Source organism: Lissotriton vulgaris, chromosome 6 (genome assembly GCF_964263255.1).
Source record: "Lissotriton vulgaris chromosome 6, aLisVul1.2, whole genome shotgun sequence".
In the NCBI taxonomy this organism is placed as follows: Eukaryota; Metazoa; Chordata; class Amphibia; order Caudata; family Salamandridae; genus Lissotriton; species Lissotriton vulgaris.
The window spans coordinates 784,005,569-784,029,702 of record NC_141694.1 but is presented as its reverse complement, the minus strand read 5'-3'; the positions used below and the strand labels follow the sequence as shown (position 1 = coordinate 784,029,702).

The 24,134-nt window shown below is 49.6% G+C and overlaps 1 protein-coding gene and 1 pseudogene across 3 annotated transcripts in view; both read right to left on the bottom strand.

The window, feature by feature from the left end:
* The window catches only part of AK9 (adenylate kinase 9), a 1,394,796-nt gene that overhangs the window by 1,097,806 nt on the left and 272,856 nt on the right, over nt 1-24,134 (bottom strand). For all 3 annotated transcript variants that reach the window (XM_086926806.1, XM_086926808.1, XM_086926807.1), the window contains exon 16: nt 9,193-9,291. In XM_086926806.1, coding sequence (XP_086782932.1) covers nt 9,193-9,291 — 99 coding nt within the window. The remainder of the gene's footprint in view (nt 1-9,192; nt 9,292-24,134) is intronic.
* On the bottom strand, nt 5,498-6,706 carry LOC147707989 (uncharacterized; annotated as a pseudogene).

Below are 24,134 nucleotides of genomic sequence, written 5' to 3'. Positions count from 1 at the left end.
CTACAGCATCTGGGCACAGATTCATACTGGTGGTAGTGGATCATGCCACCAGGTACCCAGAGGCAATTCCACTTAGGACCACAACAGCTCCTGTTGTGGCCAGGGCCTTACTTGGAGTTTTCTCCAGAGTGGGGTTTCCTAAGGAGGTAATATTTGATAGAGGTGCCAACTTCATGTCAGGATATTTGACAGCTATGTGGAAGGAATGTGGTGTTAACTACAAGTTCACTACTCCTTATCACCCACAATGCAATGGGCTTGTTGAGAGATTTAACAAGACCCTAAAGGGCATGATTAAAGGATTACCTGAAAAGCTCAGGCGAAGATGGGACATCCTGCTGCCCTGCCTTTTGTTCGCTTACAGAGAAGTCCCTCAAAAGGGGGTTGGCTTTAGCCCCTTTGAATTGTTGTTTGGGCATCCTGTAAGAGGAACCCTGTGTCTAGTGAAGGAAGGATGGGAGTTACCTCTCAAAAAGCCTAAGCAAGACATAGTGGACTATGTACTTGGTCTCCGCTCCAGGATGGCAGAATACATGGAAAAGGCATCCAAAAACCTTGAGGCTAGCCAAGAATTACAGAAAGCTTGGCATGACCAAAAGGCTGTCCTTGTTGAATTTCAGCCTGGACAGAAGGTATGGGTGTTGGAGCCAGTGGCCCCAGCAGCACTCCAAGACAAATGGTCTGGACCCCATACAATTCTGGAGAAGAAGGGAGAGGTTACCTACTTGGTGGACCTAGGAACTCCCAGGAGCCCCCACAGGGTGCTCCATGTAAACAGATTGAAGGCATATGTCAGCAGGGCAGACATGGGCTTGCTCATGGCTACAGATGAGGGACAGGAGGAAGAGAGTGACCCTCTCCCAGACCTGCTCACTCAGAACCCTGAGGATGGTTCAGTTGATGGTGTGGCCTTAGGTGGCAGCCTCACTGAGCATCAGCAACATGACTGCAGACAAGTTCTGCAGGCATACAGACATATGTTCTCCTTGACACCCAGTCAGACTAACTGGTGTACCCATGTGGTGGACACTGGTGACAGTCTTCCTGTAAAGAGCAAGATTTACAGGCAACCTGACCACGTCAGGGACTGTATAAAGACTGAGGTGCAAAAGATGCTGGAATTAGGTGTTATTGAGCCTTCAGAGAGCCCCTGGGCTAGCCCAGTGGTTCTGGTCCCCAAACCTCACACCAAAGATGGCAAGAGAGAGATGAGGTTCTGTGTGGGTTACAGAGGACTCAATGCTGTCACCAGGACAGATGCACAACCTATTCCAAGGGCAGATGAGCTCATTGACAAGTTGGCTTCTGCCAAATATTTGAGCACATTTGACTTGACAGCTGGCTACTGGCAAATCAGGTTAGCTGAGGAGTCTAAAGCCAAAACAGCATTTTCGACCCCTAGTGGGCATTATCAGTTTGTGGTGATGCCCTTTGGTTTGAAAAATGCACCTGCCACCTTCCAAAGGTTGGTGAATCAAGTCCTTACTGGGTTGGATGACTTTTGTGCAGCTTATCTGGATGATATTGCTGTCTTTAGCTCCACCTGGGAGGATCACCTGGTCCACCTGAAGGAAGTGCTTGAGGCTCTGCAGAAGGCAGGCCTCACTATCAAGGCAACCAAGTGCCAGATAGGGCAGAGTAAGGTTGTATACCTGGGCCACCTTGTAGGTGGAGGCCAAGTTCAACCACTGGAGAGTAAGATCCAGACCATCAAGGACTGGTCCCCTCCAACCACCCAGACTCAGGTCAGAGCTTTCTTGGGCCTGACTGGGTACTACAGGAAGTTTGTTAAGAACTATGGGTCCATTGTGACTCCTCTTAATGATCTGACATCCAAGAAGATGCCCAAAAAGGTTCAGTGAACAGAAATCTGTCAAAAGGCATTTGATGACCTGAAGAAGGCCATGTGCTCTGCACCTATCCTGAAGAGTCCTGACTACTCAAGAGAGTTCATTGTCCAAACAGATGCTTCTGAGTTGGGAGTGGGAGCAGTGCTTTCACAGCTTAATGTAGATGGCCAGGACCAGCCCATTGCTTTCATTAGCAGAAGGCTGACCCCCAGAGAGAAACGTTGGTCAGCTATAGAGAGGGAAGCCTTTGCTGTGGTGTGGGCCCTGAAGAAGTTGAGACCATACTTGTTTGGCACTCACTTCAAGATTCAGACCGACCACAAGCCCCTCCTATGGCTTAATCAGATGAAGGGTGAAAACCCCAAACTACTCAGGTGGTCCATTTCCCTACAGGGGATGGACTTTACAGTGGAGCACCGCCCAGGGACTGACCATGGCAACGCAGATGGTCTCTCCAGGTACTTCCACTTAGAACATGAAGACACAACTGGTCAAGGTTAGTCTAATGTCCCTGCGTTTGGGGGGGGGGGTTATGTAGGAGAGTAGGGTCTGCTATCCTATAGTCACCCCAAATTTTTGCTTTTTGCTTCACTGGTTTCTGACTTAATGTGGCTGTGGGCCTGCTAATCAGACCCACAGCGTGCTGTTCTCTCTCTAAATTACTGCCCATGCACTTTAGGTGCATTACGAATTGGAACTGGTTCACCTTATGAGCCCCTGTAAAAGTGTACCCTAGGTACCCAGGGCATAGGTGTATCCAAGGCCTACCAGGGGCTGCAGCATGTATTATGCCACCCCTGGCCTGGCCTCCATATTTGACACAACTGGCTGATCACTCAGCTGGGGTAAGTTGGTGTAATCACCTCTTACTTAGGTACAGTATGCCTGTGCCTAACCCTAAACTGGACACATATGTTCCTATCAGCCACTCCTATGGAAGGCCTCATCAATCCTGGAGGCAGAGTGCTCGGAAATATGTGAGATGGTGCTCTAGCATGAGCTGAGCCTGTCTGCAGCTGTCGGGAACCACTCCCTAAGCTGTTCCGGGATATTTCCATACCATATAATCTTAAGTGCATTATAATCCTCGCGGTTAAATGCTATCTTTGGTTTGGCTTTATCAAAACATGTCGAGTAAGGTGTCATACGAATTGGAATACTATCCCCTCACCAGTTCTGGCGACGGGGATAGCATTCCACCCTTCTAGAGGGACACGACATGTGTGTAGCCTTAAACCCCGGTTAAAGTTAACCAGAGCCTCAGCATCACAAAATGGATGCTGCCACCACAGACACGAGTCTGGCCTCCTGCTGCTGACCGAAACTCGGCAGATGGTGGCCTGGACAAAGGGTTTCCTGCCTTGGGAGGTGCGAGCACCACCCCAGACAGGGTTTTGTGTATTGGGTAGGACAGGGCTGAATAGAATCAGACATGCCCGGGGCACACAAGGTGTCCCCGTGCATAGGCCAGTCCAAACCGGTCCTGGGACTTTCCAGACCCAGGCTTGGCGCGGAACTGGACAAAGGAAAGGGGGTGTAACTGCCCCCCTTCCTGGTTCCTCCCAGAGGAGGGACCTAGTAGGTGATCCACCCCTCAGATTGGGAATAAGAGTGGGAGCAGTGCCATGGCACAGCAGATCATCCTGAATCAACTTTACACGAAGAAGAAGACTGGACTTCGACATTCTGCTGCACAGAAGACTGAAGAGAATCTCCCTTGTGGCCTAGGAGTGGCCACCCTGTGAACACAGGTACCAACCAGCAACTCGACGTCTGCTTTGCCGCCGCCTCCCGCCGGAGCCCGAGCCCAGAGCCCGACAAGAACCAGACTCCCAGACCTCTCAGAGTCCGATCCACAGTCCCTGCAAAGAAGGGACCCGTGGAGGCACCGAGTGACGTGGGACCGGACCTCTTGGAAGACACTCGAAAAGCTGACTGCGCAGCTTCTGAGGCATCCTCGACGTTGTGCTTTGGGGACTGAGAACCCCCACCACCGAGCAGCCCTTGCACCGAAGATCAGCCCTCCAGCATCTCCACGATCTGCGTGGGGCCCTTTTGCATTGTGCCACTCGACGCGCCATCCCGGCTACTAGCCACGTGGTCAGCGGCCATCTTGGCGACGAAACCGACAATTTACACAGCAGGTCTGGTTGTTCCAGACCTACCCAAGCTCCTGTAAAAAGGAGCACCCGCTCTGACCTTGCTGGTCCGAGTGTTAAGCATCTTTCAACTTCTGCCTGGCTTGCCTTTGCCAAGGCCTGTTTGCTCCGATCAAGTTGCCGACACCGCCAACAGCGAGAAGCCTGCGTGGGACAGCTCGTGACCGACTCCTGGACGTCCTCGACCCCGGGTATCCACGTGGCTGCAGAAAGAAGCTACCCAACAACGCCTGTTTGCACCCGACATCGCCTGGTTCCAATCTGGTTCCACGGTAGTCACTGGCTAGTGACTTTGAACACTGTCCCCTCTGCTTTCAGGTCTTCACATCTTCAGATCCACCCTTGGATCCACCGGAACTCTTCACATCGAGCCACCTGCAGCATCTTCAGCTCCAAGCACCATCGACCAGCGTGACGAAACCCGACACTACTTCGACCCTGTGCACCCGCTTCCTGTGGGTGAGGTAACTCAGCTCCGCCAGTGCTCCTGCTCTGGTACACATCTCAAGGGCCTGTGTCTTAAGTTTCAACTCCGTAGGTCACTCGGAAGGTTCCTAACTTTCTAACTTTGTACTTTTTACGCACCATAGACTTTGCATTGGAAAGTGCGTGCACTTTGAACACTGCACCCGAGTCCATCGGGCCTTTCCCGACTTAGTCACTGCTAGTCTCGAATAGCTCCAGCGATTCCCAAGGCCCTAGGCCTGTTCCCTTTCCTATTGGTATCTCTTATACCACTTTCTTAGTATATGGTTTAGGTGGCCCCTAGGGCTCATCCATATAGTGCAACTTTTGTGTATTTTAAACTGTCTTGTGATTTAACGCTTGTGCTTCTGTGCTCATAAAGAGTCCAGGGGATTTTATAGTTAATAAATCAATATATATTTTCAATATATATCTGTGTGGTGTCCCTTTCATTTGGTATTCAAGGGGGTTGTGTATGGTATAACAGCTGGCTTCACATGCCTTTCAGAGTTTAGCCTAAGACTGCTTTGTCCACGTTACCACTAGGATAACTGGTCTACAAGGTTGAATTACAACCATCATCATAAGGGTTGCTTGGCATGGTACAAAGTGATCACTAAGAATTAGTGAGCATTATATACCAGGCCAACTTCTCACAAGGGTGACCATTCGAAATCCCTGCTTCTTGAGATATCTGTTCAGATTGCGCAGGTCTAGGATCAGTCGCCATTCCCCTGTTTTCTTTTTTATGAGGAAAAAACGGGAATAGAAACCTGCCCCTCTCTGATGGTTTGGAACCTTCTCTATTGCGTTCTTGAGAAGCATAGCTTGCACTTCCTTGAACAATAAGTGAAGACGAGGGGGAGGGGGACCCCTGGGCGGAGTTGTTGGAGGTTTGGTGATGAACTCTAGGGTGTGACCAAGCTGGACCAATCCGTTGTTATATGATGCCATTGTTGTCGAAAGGCAGATATCTTTGCGCCCACGGGAAGGTAGGGAATTAAAGGTGGCGCCCAATTGACCTCACTGTTTCTTGTGATTGTCTTGTCATTGATTGTTTGTGCGCCTTCTTCCTCCTTGGCGAGAGAAACCAGCCGATCCAGATTGTCTATACGAGGACTGATAATTCTGGCGGTATTGCTGCTGATATTGCCTGCCTTGCTGGTAATAACTTCCTCTGGACGAATAACCTTGTCCTCTTGCTCCTCTGAACGATTCTCTTTTATACTGCAATGACCCTAGCGACTTTGCAGTATCTGTATCCGTTTTAATCGCTTGGAGAGCCTCATTGACATGCTTCCCAAAGAGGGACTCTCCGTCATATGCCATGTCCAGTACCTTCAATTGAACTTCTGGACGAAAGGTAGTGGCTTTCAACCACCCTTGACGTCTCAGGACAGCTGCCCCTGCTAACTGTCTGAAATTTGTGTTCGCCATATCTAGTGCGCAGTCGATGGATTCCTCCGCTGCACGCTCTCCTTCCATTAGAATTTTTCTGGCTTCTTGCTTCTTGTCCTCTGGTAACAGCTCTATGAAGCCAGCCATTTCGGACCACATTTGGCGATCATAATGCCCAATAATCGCCAAAGAATTTGCCACTCTGATGGATGCTGCAGCCATGGTGGAAAACTTTTTCCCAATAAGGTCTAAGCGTCGCCCCTCTTTATCAGGTGGAGTAGAAATAGGGGTAGCTGAGTTCTTCGACCTTTGTTGTGCTGCCTGAGAGATTACTGAATCCGGGCGTGGATGACCAATAAGGCACGCCGGACAAGTGAGCGGAGCACAATATTTCTTTTCAATTCTTGGCAACACAGCAGGCACAGATGCAGGGTTTTTCATTATCTTTATGCCTTCCTTCCAAATATATTCAATGATAGGAATGGCTCTAGACACCTTTCTTGTTTCCTCTTTAAAATCATGGAGAAAACACTCTGTTTGTTCCCCTGTCACCGGGAGCTTAAATCTGTTTGATGCTCTCTGCATCAGGTTGTGGAACCCACCTACATCTTCAGGCGGTGAATCTGAAGGCTGTGGAGTCGGAGGGGATGGCATGGGTATAACGTATTCATCCCATGAGTCTGATGAAGGTACGTTAGGCAGCTCTCCATCTTCTACTTCCTCCTCCGATGACGTGTCCGGAGTTTGCGGAGGTAAAACCGGTGGCAGGGTTTCCACGACTGGAGAAACCGGTGGATGTTGTGGAGGAGGAACAGCAGTACTAGGTTGAGGCATTTGTGGGGGAAAACGTTGCTTATAATCCGCCAGCATAGCCTGTAAGTCTTGTATCAAGGTAGGCGGTAATTGAGTGACTTCTGGGACCCTAGGCCATCTCTGATGTTCCAATGTATGAGGCACTATGATATCCTCCTGGTAGTAGTGCTCAGCGTAGGATTCATCTTGATCATCATCCTGGCACTTGATGATGAGGTCGGATGGGTGACGCGCCACACCAAAAGCACCTTCATTATCATCGTCCTCAAAATCATCCTCTTCATCATCGGCATAAGATTCTAGAAGATGAGAGGGCATAAGTGGCGATATATATGAACCTTGTTGTCTCTTGTAAGACACGAGTTGAAAGTTTTTTGTTGAAATTGGCGTACAAAAAGCCTGATTCCCAGCGATAGGCTTCAGCAAAGCTGATTCCATCAGTTTTGATGGTACCGGTGACAAAGGTGCATCCACCTGCTGAAAAGATGCCGTCGTCGACGGGTTTATCGTCGACGGGTTTATCGTCGACGAGATCGACGACGAAGGCATCGTCGTCGATGGTTTTGCCGTCGACAGGACCGTCGTCGATGGGCTCGACTTCGACGGGACCGTCGTCGATGGATTCGACGTCGATGGAGCCACCGTCGACGGGACGGTCGTCGACGGGATCGTCGTCGACGGAGTAACTGAAGACGGGCTCGTCGTCGACGGGATAGACGTCGATGCTTTCTTCTTCGACGAGACAGTCATCGAGGGCGGCGTCGATGACTTCGTCGACGGGCTCTTTTTGGACGACGAATGTTTCGATGACGATGATGTCTTCGTCGACGAGTCGTCTACGAGAGTTCTTTTTGCCACAATACAAATCTTTGTAGACACAATAGAAGCAGTAAAAGATGCAGTGGATATCATATCCATAGAAGAAGAGGTTGAAGTAGAGACAGTAGTCACTGGAGAGGAGATAGTAGAAGTCTTACTCACAGTTTTCTTTGCAGGATCGTTGGTGGCTGAGGCTCCAGAGACAGAATGTTGGGATCTCTGTGAAGAACCTGAAGTAGAGTGGGAGGTTTTAGCATGCTTTCTCCCCTCACTTGTCTTATCCTGTTGAGACCTCGCCCTCTTGCTAGAGGTAGAAGCTCTATCATCATCATCCGTGGAAGAGGATTTAAGCCACAAAAGGACTCTGGCCTCCCTATCCCTTAAGGTCTTAGAAGGGAAGGTACGGCAGATCTTACAGTTTTTTGCCTCATGTTTGGGATAAAGGCAATAAATGCAGTCCTTATGCTGGTCATCCACATGGACCCTCTTCTTCTCTCAGGTTCTGCAAGGTCTAAATAAGGCCTTCTTATCAGACATCTTGAAGAAAAAACTGAGTCAAGACTCAGGGAGACTCCCTTCCACACGACGTGCAGTGAAAATCTGAGGAGAGCTGGCTCTGCAGAGAAGGTTCTAGAGGGTGCTGTAAGCTGATTGGTTGGAGCAAAGACTTTGGTCTTTTTAGCATAATGATGTTGATAGGCTACTATAATATAGGCCTCAGGCCTTTTCTAGGGCCTACTACTACAAAGTGCTTTTGGCACTGCTTTTTTATTTACCGTGGGACTCCCACCTTGACGACGGGGAATGATTCAGGCATGTGAATCTATGAAAGATACCCCAATACTGGATAACTATGCTTTTACTTTTTGATTCACTCACTTAAAAGTACCTAAACACACTACAGGGACTGTGCTGGGAAACAGCTTTGATTGCGTAAACACACACACAAACACACACACACACACATACACACCCACACACCCACACACACGCCACAGCTCTTCCATAAGAAATATTGATTTATTGTCATAATCACAGCCTCAAACCACTCTATAGATGGTTACTAAATGGATACTACATTTATGTGGAATGGGGGCAATTAACTGTTCCTTTGCCTTTGAAAGATGGGGCTTGACACCAGCTGATATCAAATAATGTTTGCCATCTACTCTATCTCCAGGAGGGCATCTACTCTAACTTCAGGAGGGTTAAAAAATGGCATAATTATCTTCTGTTCCGAAAGTCACCAACTTTGTTAACAAGTGAATTTAAAAACCTAATGTACCAAGATTTGGAGGCAGTGAGAAGAAAGAAATGACAGAGTAGTCAGTTTTCTTTGTGCACTCCCAAAGTCCCATAAGTAAGTGTTTGAAGCTTCAAAATGTGGCTATATGAATGCAACTCCTACTGTGAATGCAATGCACACAACATAAAACTATGAGGGTGAGCTGGTACTTTATAGACTTTATAATTTGGACAAGTTCAAGGAAATTTGTTACCCACCAATGCCAGAAATCGTTAGTTGTCTGTTTTTCTAAATAATTCTCAGACTGTAGAGGATAGTCCAATAAAGGTTGCTTATTTTTTATTGCAGAACGATAATACATCAATTCAAATATCATTGTTCTAAGTATGTAAATGAAAGGCAATACAATCAAGATAAAAGTATCATGTTTTGCTTCACATACCTGAGCTAGTTGGATGTTCCTCCGTTTTCTCTTCCTCCTCCCCTGGAACAAGGGGCACACCAGTCTCACTTGGATCTTTAGCAGTGCTTGCTAGAGCATCTTTTGAAGACATAAAACACGTTTTTTTAAATGTGTTTTAAATAAACACATTTAAAGACAGAAACACCTAATTCTCTCTACTAAAAGTCTGTAACCTGCTTTTATTACAGGTCACCATCACATAAGACCTCTGGGCATCTTGACCACAGCAATATCAAACACAGAATGCAATATTTCCACTGGTCCTCACACCACTCCTGGAAAGCCTACAGTAGCATCCCTATTAGCAAGACATAGCTGAATCATGATTTCTTCTCCAAGATGTTGAGCATATTCGGTACACAATGGACGTCAGGCTTAAAAAGTCTGGTGGCAGCTTCACAACATATCACAGAGATAAATGATTAGAAGTATATCAAATTTGTGTATCTATTTGGTTCACATTGAAATCAATTCAAAATAGTCCTGCCAAAGTGAAGGTGCTGAGGTGTCAGAATCCTCACAGACATTTTCTCAGTATGCACAGAAACTCATAGTGCAGCTTTGCACATGTCATTAAAAGCAACATATCTGATAACAATCCTTGAATTATTTTGGATCTGCTTAACTAACCCTTGAAGCCCCAATGACAGATTTAATAACCAATTCATAGCAGAACATGCTGCACATTCCTACCCCTGAGGTAATTTAGGCTGTTCACATGAATATATCTAAGCAATGGCAGCAAAACAAAAATGCAGCCTAATAACACATTGTATGTAGAGCAACTGAACTAATAAACACATATTCACAAATGTATTACACGATACAAAGACCAAATTCCAGTTCATCACCACAGTACAGCGAAAGGGACATTGAGATAAAAACTGTTTCCTGTCTCATAGTCTAAATGCTACAATGACCTTAAAAAGGGAAACACCTGATCTCTCAGTAGTCATCAGGACTCTTCAATGCGATTTTACTTCACTTCACCAATATAACCCCTTACATCCTGCATTGGGTACATACCTTTATTTACAATGAACACAAATGAAAACATGTAATGGGTGAAAACTATATACATAGATGTGCAGAGTGTAAAATGACATCTGTTTTTTACCATTTCTGCAGGAGGTTAGGGGACTCTACCCACTTAAGGCTTTGGCTCTTTTGAGATATGCCACCCCCCACATTCAATAATGGTAATAAATAGCATACTACACTCACATATATATTTATATTACAAGTGCGGCTGCTTGTATTACACAAAATGCAGTGGCATGTGGCTGTGTATAGCAAGGAATGGCTACAGGGTTTTGGCCTAACCTCTCATGCACAATTCTGCTGCCAAATTCTACTCAAGAAGGCTTTCCACCTTCTCCTTCATTGGAGTTGAATCTTGTCGTATCATAGTTGATGGGTCCTATATTGGTGCCAGTCCATGAGGCAGCATTACAGCACTTTCATGAAAAGCAGCTTTTGTAGTGTACTTGACCTCTGCCCAGAAAGAGAACGAGGTGCAGGCCTTATCTTGTATAGAGCCTGCACAGTATTCCATTCTAAAGAACAAGTTACTTACATTCGGTAACGCTTTTTCTGGTAGATACTATATCTGCCTGTGGATTCCTCACCTTGTGAATATCCCCCTTGCGTCAGCAACGTTCGGAAATTTTCTTCGTAGCACGCCGTCGTGGGCGACGTCACAGGAGCACGGCATCGCGCGCGACTCCGTCTGACGTCACCGACCCCATATCAGGCCCACGCCGGCGTGATGACGTCAGTTCCGCCCTTTTTTCCGTGCCTTCGAGGCACACGGACGGACCAACGATAGCAAACATGCAAATATACAATGTACACAGTACATATAGAACTAAATCAATACAATAGTATAAACCATATATACAGAAAGACCAGGTATAGCAGAGTGGACAACGGGGAGGCGGGTGGGTCAGTGAGGAATCCACAGGCAGATATAGTATCTACCAGAAAAAGCGTTACCGAAGGTAAGTAACTTGTTCTTCTGATAGATACATCTGCCGTGTGGATTCCTCACCTTGTGAATAGATTCCCACAGCAGTCCCCACTCCCGGAGGAGGGTGTCCACTCTGCTACACCAGGAAGTCTTGGAGGACAGAGCGCGCGAAGTGGCCATCCCTCCTCACCTCGGTATCCAAGCAGTAATGCTTCGCAAAAGTGTGGAGGGAGGCCCAAGTCGCGGCCCTGCAAATATCCTCAACAGGTACACCCCTAGACAAAGCAGATGTTGCAGACTTTGCTCTAGTTGAACGAGCTCTAATACCCTCAGGAGGGTCCTTACCCGCAAGGGAGTAGCAGATCTTGATGCACAGGATTATCCATCTGGAAAGAGTGCGCTTGTGCACCGCTCTGCCCTTCTTGCAGCCAGCAAAGCCAACAAACAGCTGGTCGTCCATCCGGAAGTCCTTAGTCCTGTCCAGATAGAAAGACACCGCCCTCTTAGGGTCCAGGCGATGCAGTCTCTCTTCCTCCTTAGACGGGTGAGGGGGAGGATAGAAGGTAGGAAGGGTAATGGACTGCCCAAGATGGAAAGGAGTCACCACCTTAGGCAGAAAAGCAGCCCTGGTCCTAAGAACCATCCTTTCAGCATGAATGGTCAGGAATGGGGGTTTGGAACTTAGAGCTTGAAGCTCACTTACCCTCCTTGCCGAGGTGATTGCAACGAGGAAGATAGTTTTAAAAGAGAGAAGCCTCAATGGACACTTGTGCAAGGGTTCGAAGGGAGAACCCATTAAAAAGGTCAGCACAAGATTCAAATCTCAATGAGGAACAATAAAAGGGGTAGGAGGAAACATATTCATGAGACCCCTCAAGAATCTCAAAACCACCGGAGATTTAAAGAGAGAAGGCTGATCCGGCAAACAAAGAAACGCCGATAAGGCCGAAAGATAACCCTTGACCGTGGCCACAGCCAAACCTTGCTGTGCTAGATAAAGGGCAAATTGTAAAATATTAGACAAATGAGCCTTCAAAGGGGTCAATATCCCTCTCCCTGCACCAAGAAACAAATTTTGACCACCTATAGGAGTAAATGGACTTAGTGGTGTCATGCCTGGCAGAGAGAATGACATCCACCACCTCGTGAGGGAGAGAAAAAGAACTCAAGTTGCCCCGTTCAATCTCCAGGCATGAAGGTGTAATGTCTGGAGGTGGGGGTGTAGAACCTGCCCCTCCATCTGAGAGAGGAGGTCTGCCCTGTGAGGGAGACGGAGTGGCGGGTGAGAGGAGAGGCGGAGTAGGTCCGAATACCACACCCTTCTTGGCCAATCCGGAGCAACCAATATGACTTGGGCCCGGTCTTGACGAATCTTCCTCAGAACCCGAGGAATCAAAGGTATGGGAGGAAACGCGTAAAGGAGTTGATCTCCCCAACTCAACTGAAACGTGTCCCCCAATGCTCCTTGCATCGGATACTGGAGACTGCAGAATGAAAGGCAGTGAGCATTCTCGCGAGTGGCAAATAGATCCACCCGAGGAGTCCCCCACATCTGAAAGATGTCGTGAACAACCTCCGGGTGAAGCCTCCACTCGTGGTCGGCAGAGAACTGCCGACTGAGACTGTCTGCACGCACGTTCAGTACTCCGGCCAGATGATTTGCCACCAGACAAATCTGATGGTCCTGAACCCAGGACCAGAGACGCAGAGCCTCTCTGCAGAGACACTGCGACCCTACTCCTCCCTGCTTGTTGATGTACCACATCGCGGTCGTGTTGTCCGTCAGGACCTGAACAGACTGACCGCGAAGGGAAGGGAGGAAGGCCTTGAGCGCCAAACGAATCGCCCTCAATTCCAGAAGGTTGATGTGAAACAACCTTTCTTCCGGAGACCAAAGACCTTTGACCTCCAGGTCTCCCAGATGAGCACCCCACCCAAGAGTGGATGCATCCGTTATCACTGTGGCCACTGATGGAGGCAGTTGAAAAGGCTTTCCTTGGACAGATTGCCTTCCACGCCCCACCAAGACAGATCCGCTGCAGCTTCCCTGGAGATCTTCACTGACTCCCCGAGATCTCCGTTGTGCTGATACCACTGCCTGCGGAGGCACCACTGGAGCGCCCTCATGTGCCAGCGTGCATGACTGACCAACAGAATGCAAGAAGCCATCAGACCGAGCAGGCGAAGGACCTTCAGGACTGGAACAACCGCTCCATTGTAGAATAAAGGAATAATTTCCTGAATGTCGTGAATCCTTTGAGGTGGAGGGAATGCACGACATACAGAAGTGTCCAGTACCGCACCTATGAACAGGTTGCGCTGGGAGGGCACCAGGTGAGATTTGGGTACGTTTATCGAAAAACCCAACCTGTGTAACAACTGAGTTGTCTCCTGCAGATGATGGAGCACCATCTCCGGCGACTCTGCTTTGATCAGCCAGTCGTCTAGATAAGGGAATACAGGTATCCCTGACCTTCTGAGATGCGCAGCCACCACTGCCATCACCTTGGTGAAAACTCGAGGCGCAGTAGTAAGTCCAAACGGGAGGACCGCAAACTGGTAGTGCTGCGATCCCACCGTGAAACGGAGATACTTCCTGTGCGACTTCAGGATAGGGATGTGAAAGTACGCATCCTGCAAGTCGATCGACACCATCCAGTCTTCTTCCATCAGCGCCAGAAGAACCTGAGCAAGGGTGAGCATTTTGAACTTCTCCTGTTTGAGATAGAGGTTCAAAATCCTGAGATCCAGGATCGGCCGAAGCCTGCCATCCTTCTTGGGAATCAAGAAATACCGGGAGTAGCACCCTTGACCCCTCTCCTGCTCTGGAACCACCTCTATTGCACCCTTTCGAAACAGAGCCAGGACTTCCTCCTGCAGGAGAAGCAGGTGGTCCTCCGAACAAAAACCTTGGCAAGGAGGGTAATTGGGAGGGAACTCCTGAAAAGGAAGTGCATACCCATTCTCTACGAGATTGAGAACCCAAAGATCTGATGTAACCGATTCCCAATCTCGTAGAAAGTGAGTAACCCGACCCCCTACTGGCCCTACATGATCCAGAATGGAGGATCTAGGGCTGCTTTGCTGATGCGGGTGGGGGTTGGGCATCATTGGAGGAAGTGGAGGAAGAGGAGACTTGACGTCCACGTCCACGACCCCTCTGTCTACCTCTATAGGACCTATATAGAGGGTTCTGCTGCTGCTGCTGCTGTTGTTGTTGGCCCTGCTTGAAGGGACGAAAAGAAGATTTACCAAATCCCTTGAATTTTCTAGTCGTCGACCCTCTCACCTGCAGACCCAAAGATCTTGCAGTGGCACGGCTGTCCTTAAACCTCTCCAAGGCCACATCAGCCTTTTTACCAAAAAGGCCAGTTCCATCAAAGGGTAAGTCCAGCAATGTAGACTGCACATCCGCTGAGAAATCAGAAGACTTTAACCAAGCGGCTCTCCTGGTCGCAATGGATGAGCCCATAATTCTAGCAACAGAATCCACAGTGTCCATGCCGCTTTGAATGACCATGCGGGCCGCAGCCTGAGTGTCAGAGACCACTTCATTAAAGTTTTTCTTATCCTCCTCAGGAAGTTTTGATGACAATTGCTTCACTGAGTCCATTAGCGCATGCACATATCTACCTAAAAGGCAAGTAGCATTTGATGACTTAAGAGCCATGCTCCCAGAAGAGAAAGTCTTCTTCGCAGACTGATCTAATTTCTTAGACTCTTTGTCAGCTGGTACTTGAGGGAAAGAGCCTGCAGCCCTATTAGAGCAAGCCGCCTGAACCACAAGACTTTCCGGAGATGGATGCGTAGAAAGAAATGCAGGGTCATCTGGAGCCACCCTATAGCGCCTTGCAATAACCCTTGAAACTGCAGGAGCAGACAACGGCCTCTTCCAAATCTCCTTAATTGGATCCGTCAAGGCATCAGTAAATGGCAGTGTTGGCTCCACAATCGAAGAAGGAGAATGCAAGACTTCGGTGAGGATGTTGGGCTTGTACTCCACTGTGGGCAGCTTTAAGCTAAGAAGGTCAGCAGCCTTCCTAATAACCACGTGATAGGGTGCCACGTCCCTTGATGGTGCATCTGAAGTCGAAGGCAGACCCCACTCGGGAGAGAGTTCCAGACCACTAGCATCCCAAAGCCCCTCGAAATCATCATCATGATCAGGAAGCTCGCCTTCTTCCACATCAGAACTTTCATCATCCTTTTGTTCGAGAAGACGCTGAGCTTTTCGCCTCGACCACTCCAAACGAATCGAAGTCGACGGATCCGGTATCGACTCCGACGGAGCCGGTTCCGACGTCGATCGAGGAGCTGGAGCAGGAGGACGAGAGTCATGAACAGGTGTGGTACCTCGATCTCGACTGCGAGGTCGATCCGGAGTCGGCGAAGCCGCATGCGGAGTCGAAGACCTCGGAGGAGCCGTACCGAGCCATGGTGAAAGAGGCGCCGGCATGAAAGGCATAAATGGAGCTGGGGCGTACGACTGAGGAATACCCAGATTGTACGATAATGGACCCATGGGGCCACCAGGCGCTCCAGTGGGGTACATTGCCCTAGAATATACTCCAAACATCGCATTGAGAAAATGCGAGGGATCCTGACCAGGACCAGGAAAGGAAGGGTACGGACCTACCGGATGTTGCAATGGAGGCCGCCCCGACACATCCTCACCCTGACCTTCTGGGTTCACAGGAGTCTCCGCTGAAGCCGGTTCTTGAGGAGTCACCTCTTCTTCCTCTTCACGCTCCGAGGATACCGGCTCCGGGTCCGGCTCCGGCGCCGGAGAACCTTCTCTTGACAAAGCAGGCGAAGGAGAGACAAAGTCTTTACGATGTTTGTGAGACCTTTTCTTCGAGTCAGAGGATTCCTTCTCCGAATGATGTTTCGAACTGTGCTTCCTCCTCTTATGCTTTCTCCTCGAGGAGCTCGAAGCATGACCGGAAGCCGACTTAGATCTAGACCTAGATCTTTCCCTGGACTTCGACTTCGCTTTAGATCTTGACTCCTCTCCAGACCTCGAACCCGCTCTGGATCTCGACGCCGATCCCGACTTCGACCGAGACCTTTGCTTCGACTTCGATCTTCGTGACGTCGATCTCGAATGTCGTCCAGAATCCTGTTTTACTTTCGCCAAAAGTAATTTAGCTTCACGCTCTCGAAGCGCCTTTGGATTCATTTTAAAACAGGATTCGCAGTTCTTGACGTCGTGACTGGAACCAAGACACCACAAACAATCCTTATGTGGGTCAGTGATGGACATCATGCGGGCACAAGACCTACATGGCTTAAAGCCTGTTTTCCTCGACGACATCTCCGGAGAAGAACCAAGTCGTAAGAGAGAAACAGTGACAATTATCAAACAGAAAGATACTAGGTATCGCTGAAGATCCCGAAAACCGTTAGCGTCGGAGACGCGGAAAAAAGGGAACTGACGTCATCACGCCGGCGTGGGCCTGATATGGGGTCGGTGACGTCAGACGGAGTCGCGCGCGATGCCGTGCTCCTGTGACGTCGCCCACGACGGCGTGCTACGAAGAAAATTTCCGAACGTTGCTGACGCAAGGGGGATATTCACAAGGTGAGGAATCCACACGGCAGATGTATCTATCAGAAAGGGTAGTATTGAGGACTCTCTGTAGTCCTTCCTCTGGTTGTCTTTTTTATATTAACTTACAATTACACTTCACACATTCTTTCGAAATCTAACCACTCTTGCAGAGCATTCTCTGTATTCCATTGCCATTAGAAAGGTCCTTTGTTTCCATCTGGATAAAACTAACGACCAAAGAACGTTTTATCAGCTATTTGTAAAATATGTCTGTAGGAGACTGGCTTAGCATATGGTGTACACCCATTCAAGTGACGCACCTTGCACTAATCCAGGCAACACTTATGGTGATTTTAGTGGTCTTTGGTAACCATAGGTAGCTCTCAAAGTGGTAGCTGTGGAGCGCAGTCTTCAGGCTTATCTTGAAGGAGTGTAAAGCAGCTTTTTTTACCAACTTTAATCAATAGTGCAAGTTAAATGAAAAAGAACCCCACAGTGTTTATATAAAAATAAGTCTATTTATTACACAACACAATCACTAACACATACCCAGAGATATCAACACAATACACAAGAATACTCAGGTAAGTAGCACGAATATACACTGGTCTCCAGGGGGACACCAAACCATATATTAAGATAGTGGAATGCAAACTCCAAAGGAGAATGGAACTTGGACCAGAAGACTCAGATGAGCTGGGGACACAAGGAATCACCCAAGGTAAGTTCCCAGGAACCCCACGGAGGCTGTGTGAAGAGTTGAAACACAACTGCATGCCCAATAGAAGTCAATAGAGAAGTTGCAGGTGCATTGTTAGAGAAGAAGGACTTGTAAGACGCTGGAGAGCCCTCTGGCGCTTTATATTTCTTATCTAACCTGGGAAGCACAGTGTTAGACCTGTCAGCCCTTTTGGTGCTCCCTCCTATTTATTTATTTATTTATTTTGTCCCCTTTTTGCCTCCTAACCTTCTTTTATTTTTGTGTCCACTAAAGTTTTTGGTGTTTTCTTTAGGGCTTCGGGTGCCTCATCATCTCAACATATCCTGAGGCACAGGGGCTCCTTTAAAATGGAAGAGTAGGGAGACACAAAATGGAGGTTTGTAACTGCCACATTTTTTACCTCAGGATCTTGAACCATAGGACTACAATGGGAAGGCTCTAGAACCTTCCAGCTAGTTCTAGCAATCAGAGCCCAGTCTATATAAGGCCAGAACCAGGGTGGCCATTTTAGAGTGACCAGAGGGCTAGGGGGTGGACCTGGTGAGGAGTGAGGCGACATAGTAGGGAGGAAGGCGCACTGTAAGGGGTTAGATCGACCTGCGGGCCGGCTGCTCTTCGGTAATGACGTGACCCCCTTTCCTGTTGACCAAACCCTGCCATTGTGGTGCCACCACTAGCTCCATACACCCCCTCTTTTTACTCTTAGTGCCGCTGGTAAAACAAACTTGTGCTACTGCTGGAGAGCTGAAGAAATCTAGCTCTGAAGGGACCTCAACCACAGCGGTGATACCAGGCTCTTCCCTAATGCTGCCTGTAGAGTTCTAACCAGCAGTGCTGTGAGCCCAAATTATTGCGGACACGCTGTGTGAGGGAACCGAGGATCTGGCCCTGTAAACGGGAAGCGGGACTCACCGTGTGGAAGACTCATTGTGCCAGCTGTCGACCCCTTCCGTGTGGGAGTGCCCCCTGACGCGGATTCCTCCTGCTTTGGTGTGGAAGCGGGGCCCGGCAGGCGCCGTTGGAGGACAGCGGAGGCTCATTGAACTCTGACGGCAAGTTTGCGGCGACGTCGGAAGAGGCGTGGAGACGCTGGAGAAGGCCGTGCGAAGGCGGAGACTTCAGGTGTGAAGCCAGCGGCAACGTCGGAAGAGGCAGGAAGACGCTGGAGAGGGCCGGGCGAAGGCGGAGCTCATCGCGGGCGGAGCCAGCGAGAGGAGGGCAGCGGAAGCTCTGCCAAACGCCTCTAAGGGCCAGCGGGGTGAAGAATGCCTGATTTCAGCCCCAAGTAAAAGAAAGGCAAGTCAAACCAGCCAGCAGCAGAGCCTTCCCCAGATCGGGGACACAGAACGGGTGCTGACTGGAGTCCGAATGACAGACCTACATTAAAGAAGTAAGCTGGGAACCTACTCTGGGAGGGGGGCGGTAGAGACGGTCGTGTCTAAGCCTTAATTGGTGGCAGAGATGGAGGCCTAGGCAGTGACACACGAGCCTGAGACATCGCAAACCAGACCATCTGCACCACAAACAGTATTCTTTAAGTACTGGACTTGTTCGTTCCAGTGACTTCCTCTCCTGAGCAGAAGTGATTTGTGAGGGAGAGAGAGTTCCGAGTAATGGTTCAGTCATCGGCCACTGGAGGCCAGGGCAATAGGGCTGACTCAGGAGTCAGGAAAGTCGGTACTCAGGGAATATCTTTGTGTAGATCACTCAGGGCATAGCAATGTTCTTGTGATATCCAGGTCATCCCCTGCAGGAGTAGAGCAAGCTATATGGCTATATGAAATGCATAAATAACCAGCCTGTTTTCTTTTAGATATACAGCTGCTTGAGTCAATTTACAAGTGTGAGAAAAAGTATTAATTAAGGCAATGTAAAGCCTTGTGGATGCCGATAAGCAAATGTGGAAATATTTGATGTACTGAATTTTAAACCCTGCTAAAAGACAAAGTCATCCTAAAGATTTTTATAAAGCAATCCGTATTTTTCTAAACTGGTGTAGTGTCATTTTTAGTGGATGGGCGCCGAGTTACTGTGCGAAGTGTGATGCAAGCTTTACACAATTTGCCTCTGAGTTTAGTCATACCTACTCTGTGCCAGGCTACCCTATGTGGACTGGTAGTGCCAGGTCCAACATAATTGGTGTTCAGTGGTGGGATAAGAGCTTGTGCTTGCATCCACTTAGCAGTAGATTAGTGTGCACCATGTACCTACACCTGGAGTTTTCTCCTGGCGGACTCCCTAATTAGAAGTTGGTTTTTTTTTTAATTCTTCTCTGGTGGTGGGTGGAGGTAGCCCTTAGTAACGCCTCTTCTTGAATTCTCCAAAACAACTGTCTGAGGCCCCGCTTGGCAAAATGGAGTTTGAATTAGATGAATTGGAGACCTATATACAGCGGCCCAGCTCAAGGAATTTTGCCAGGAAAAGGGGGTGTTCTTTAAGCGTGGGGCAAAGAAGGTGGAACTTCAAACCAGCTTAAGAGCATGGGTGGCAGCTCACCCCGATGGGAGAAAGGAGGAGGAAGAGGAGGATCGGGACACCGTCATTGAAGCGGAAATGCTGTACCAAACCGAAGGAGGAAATTTACTACCAGGTCCTAGGACACCTTCGAGGGCGGGCAGTAGTATATCTGGAAGGAGCCTGACTGCAGCAGAGTTAGCTGACAGGAGGGAGGAAAGACAATTAAAATGGGAGTTAGCTAGGTTGGAAAAGGAGAGGGAGGAGACGGGGCTCGCTCATGAGCTTAGCTTAAAGAAGTTAGACCTCAAAGCCCTACAGGTAGGGACCTCCAGTACTCCTAATGGTGGCAGCGTACCCAAAGAAACAACCAGAGAACCCAGACCCTACTTGCCAAAAGACGTAGTCGCCAGTTACAGTGTAGGGGATGATATTGCAAAATGGGTGGCTGCCTATGAGGTCTCACTAAGAGCCCATGGGATATCGGAAAGTCACTGGGCGGGTGGCCTGTACAAATATATGCCCCCAGTGGGGAGGGATGCACTTCTAGCCCTAGAGCAGGAGGAACAGACTAACTACCCAACCATGAAAGTGGCGCTGATCAGGAAGTTTGGGCTGACTCCTGAGAAGTACAGACAGAAATTCAGGAACAGCCACAAACAGGCGACACAGAACTGGGTGGATTTCCTAGACTGTGCCAAAAAGGCCCTAGAGGGTTGGGTGCAAGGCAGCGAGGTGGGGAACTACGAGGGGTTGTATGATCTAATCCTAAAGGAGCACCTACTCGAGAAATGTTTTCCAGAGCTGCGACAACACCTGGTGGACAGGAAGCTGACCAGTCCCAGGAAGCTTGCTGAGAAGGCAGACATCTGGGCTAGTACCCGGTTGTCCTCAAAGGGGACTGGAGGGGATTCCCAAAGGACTGGACAGGGCGCTCCCCAGAAGAAAGAGGGGGAGACAAAAAGAGGGAGTTCTCAAAAGGCCCCGAAAACAGTTTCCAAGAAAAGGGATCAGGATTAATTCCTAGGGCCAACCCGCAGAAAAACCCTCATCCTGACCATAGTCAGCAGCCAAGGGTTGTCCGCTGTTATGAATGTGGTGGAGTTGGGCATTATAAAGGAGATGTCAAGTGCCCAAAGAGACCACCCCCTCCCACCGGAGGAAGAGCCCCGGGAGTAGCTAGTGTAGTGCTCGGGAGGAGTTGCCCTTAGATAAGGGAGGGGAGTGGGCGGGAGTCACCTTAGTGTCCCTGGGAGATCGGGAGATGGTTCCTAAGATCCAGGTGCCCTCAAATACTACCAAGTATAGGCAGTGGGTCACCATCAATGGCCAAAGAGGGGAAGCTCTAAGGGATACAGGTGCCAGCATGACTATGGTAAGGAGTCATCTGGTGTCCCCAGAGCAGGTGATTCCACACGTACTCCACCCCGCCGCGATGGCTGATGGCAGAATAGGCCACTACCCTGTGGCCGAGGTTCCCTTTGAGTGGGGAGGGGTTGCAGGTCCTCTTCGAGTTGCCGTAAGCCCTGCCGTGCCAGTCGATTGTCTGTTGGGGAATGATATGGAGCACAATGCTTGGAAGGAGGTGGAATACTGGACTCACTCAGAGATGTTGGGTACACTTGACTGGACAAGGTCTGCGACTACCCGGAGGAGGAATTCGCCAGGGCTGGAGCCTGGAACAAAGGCACAGCCAACTGCCAAAGAGGGAGAGATCCGGGGACAGGAGACCCCTGCCTCGGCATCCACACCCCGTGAGATGGATGGGCCACCTGTGGTGATGGACCCGGAGTCCACGGAGGAGGATGTTGTCTCCCTGGAAAACCTACCTATCCCTGCCGAATGGTACGTGGAGGGGGGCCTACCAGGGAAGAGTTCTGTCAGGGCCAGAAGGAGTGCCCTACCCTTGAGGGTCTGAGGCGACAGGCCGAAGCCCAGGCAGCAGGTAACATGGTAGGGAATTTCCACGTTTACTGGGAGGATGGACTCCTCTACAGTGAACCCAAGGCTCCAGTGCACGGTTCGTCACGGGCCTTGGTAGTCCCCCCAACGTTACCGAGCCTTTCTCTTCGAATTGGCTCACGAGATACCCTTGGCAGGACACCTGGGTCAGGACAAGATCTTTGCTCGGCTTGTCCCCCATTTTTACTGGCCTCAAATGAGGGTGGCGTCCGACACTTATTGTAGGACGTGTGTGTCTTGCCAAGCCAGTGGGAAAACAGAGGTGAAGCTTAAAGCTCCCCTGGAACCACTACCTGTCGTTAGCACCCCCTTTGAAAGGGTGGGCATCGACATTGTTGGGCCATTGGATCCACCCACTTCAGCTGGTCACAGGTTTATCCTGGTTCTGGTGGATCACGTCACTCGGTACCCAGAGGCAATTCCTTTGAGGACCGTTACTGCACCTGCAGTGGCTAGGGCCCTGATGGGGATTTTTACCCGAGTGGGTTTCCCCAAGGAAGTTGTGTCCGACAGGGGGACCAACTTTATGTCAGCCTACATGCGGGCTATGTGGAAGGAGTGTGGAGTTACCTACCGGTTCTCCACCCCTTACCACCCCCAGACCAATGGTCTGGTGGAAAGGTTCAATAAAACCTTGAAAGGCATGATCAGAAGTCTGCCTGAGAGCCTGCGGAGAAAATGGGACGTCCTCCTACCCTGTTTGTTGTTCTCATACAGGGAAGTGCCACAGAAAGGAGTGGGCTTCAGCCCCTTCGAACTTCTGTATGGGCATCCTGTTCGTGGACCTCTCAGCCTGGTGAAAGACGGATGGGAAAAGACTCCCAGGAAGCTTCCCCAGGATGTGGTGAGCTATATGCTGGCCTTCCGGAGCCAAATGGCTAAGTTGTGGAAGCAAGCTTCTGACAACTTGAAAGCCAGCCAGGCAGTGATGAAAGAGTGGTATGACCACAATGCTCACCCTGTGGAGTTGGAGCCTGGCCAGAAAGTGTGGGTGATGGAACCTGGAGAGCTTAGTGCCCTCCAGGATCGCTGGACAGGCCCCTTTGAGGTGATTGAGAAGAAGGGCAAGGCCACTTACTTAGTGGACCTTAAGACCCCCAGGCAGCCCCATCGGGTTCTCCATGCCAACCGCCTCAAACCCCACCATGAGAGGCCGAGGTCATCTTGATGATGGTGACTGATGGAGCAGAGGGAGAGGAAAGTGAGCCTCTCCCTGATCTATTTTCGTCTCAAGAAAAGGATGGGTCGGTGGAGGGAGTAATTCTCTCACCATCCCTAACTCCTGAACAGCGGAGGGACTGCCGCCAAGTCCTGGAGCAATATTCTTCCCTGTTCTCCCTTATCCCGGGAAGGACCCACCTGTGTACCCATGACGTGGACATGGGAAACAGCCCACCTGTGAAGTCTAAGACCTACCGGCTGTGAGATAAGGTGAAGGCCAGCATCCACAGTGAAGTCACTAAGATGTTGGAGATAGGAGTGATTGAACCTTCAAGCAGTCCCTGGTCCAGTCCGGTGGTTCTGGTACCAAAAGCTGCCCCACCACTCCAGAACTCAGGTTCTGTGTGGACTAAATTCAGTCACAAAAACTGATGCTCATCCAATCCCTAGGGCAGATGAGCTCATTGACCGGCTGGGAGCTGCCCAATATCTAAGTACTTTTGACCTCACATCAGGGTACTGGCATATCTCCCTTACAGATGGAGCAAGGGAAAGGTCAGCCTTCTCCACGCCTGAGGGTCACTACCAGTCCTGTGTGATGCCCTTTGGGCTCAAGAACGCCCCTGCCACTTTTCAGCGGCTGGTGAACAAGGTTCTCTCCGGGATGGAGGCCTTCTCTGCTGCTTATCTAGACGACATTACCATCTTCAGCAGCAGCTGGGAGGACCACTTGTGTCACTTACAGGCTGTTCTCTAAGCCCTGAAACAGGCTGGCTTGACAATCAAGGCCAGCAAATGCCAGATCGGGCAGGGGTTGGTAGTGTACCTCGGCCACTTGGTGGGGGCGGGTGAACGGTGCAGCCCCTCCAGGCTAAGATTGAGGCTATCATGGCCTGGGAGCCCCCCAAGACACAAACCGAGGTCCGAGCTTTCCTGGGCCTCACAGGATACTACAGTCGCTTTGTGAAGGGGTACGGCACAATTGTGGCACCTCTAACTGAACTCACATCCAAGAAACAACCCCGACGGGTAGTCTGGACAGAGGCCTGTCAACAAGCCTTTGACACCTTGAAGCAAGCAATGTGAGCAGCTCCAGTCCTAGG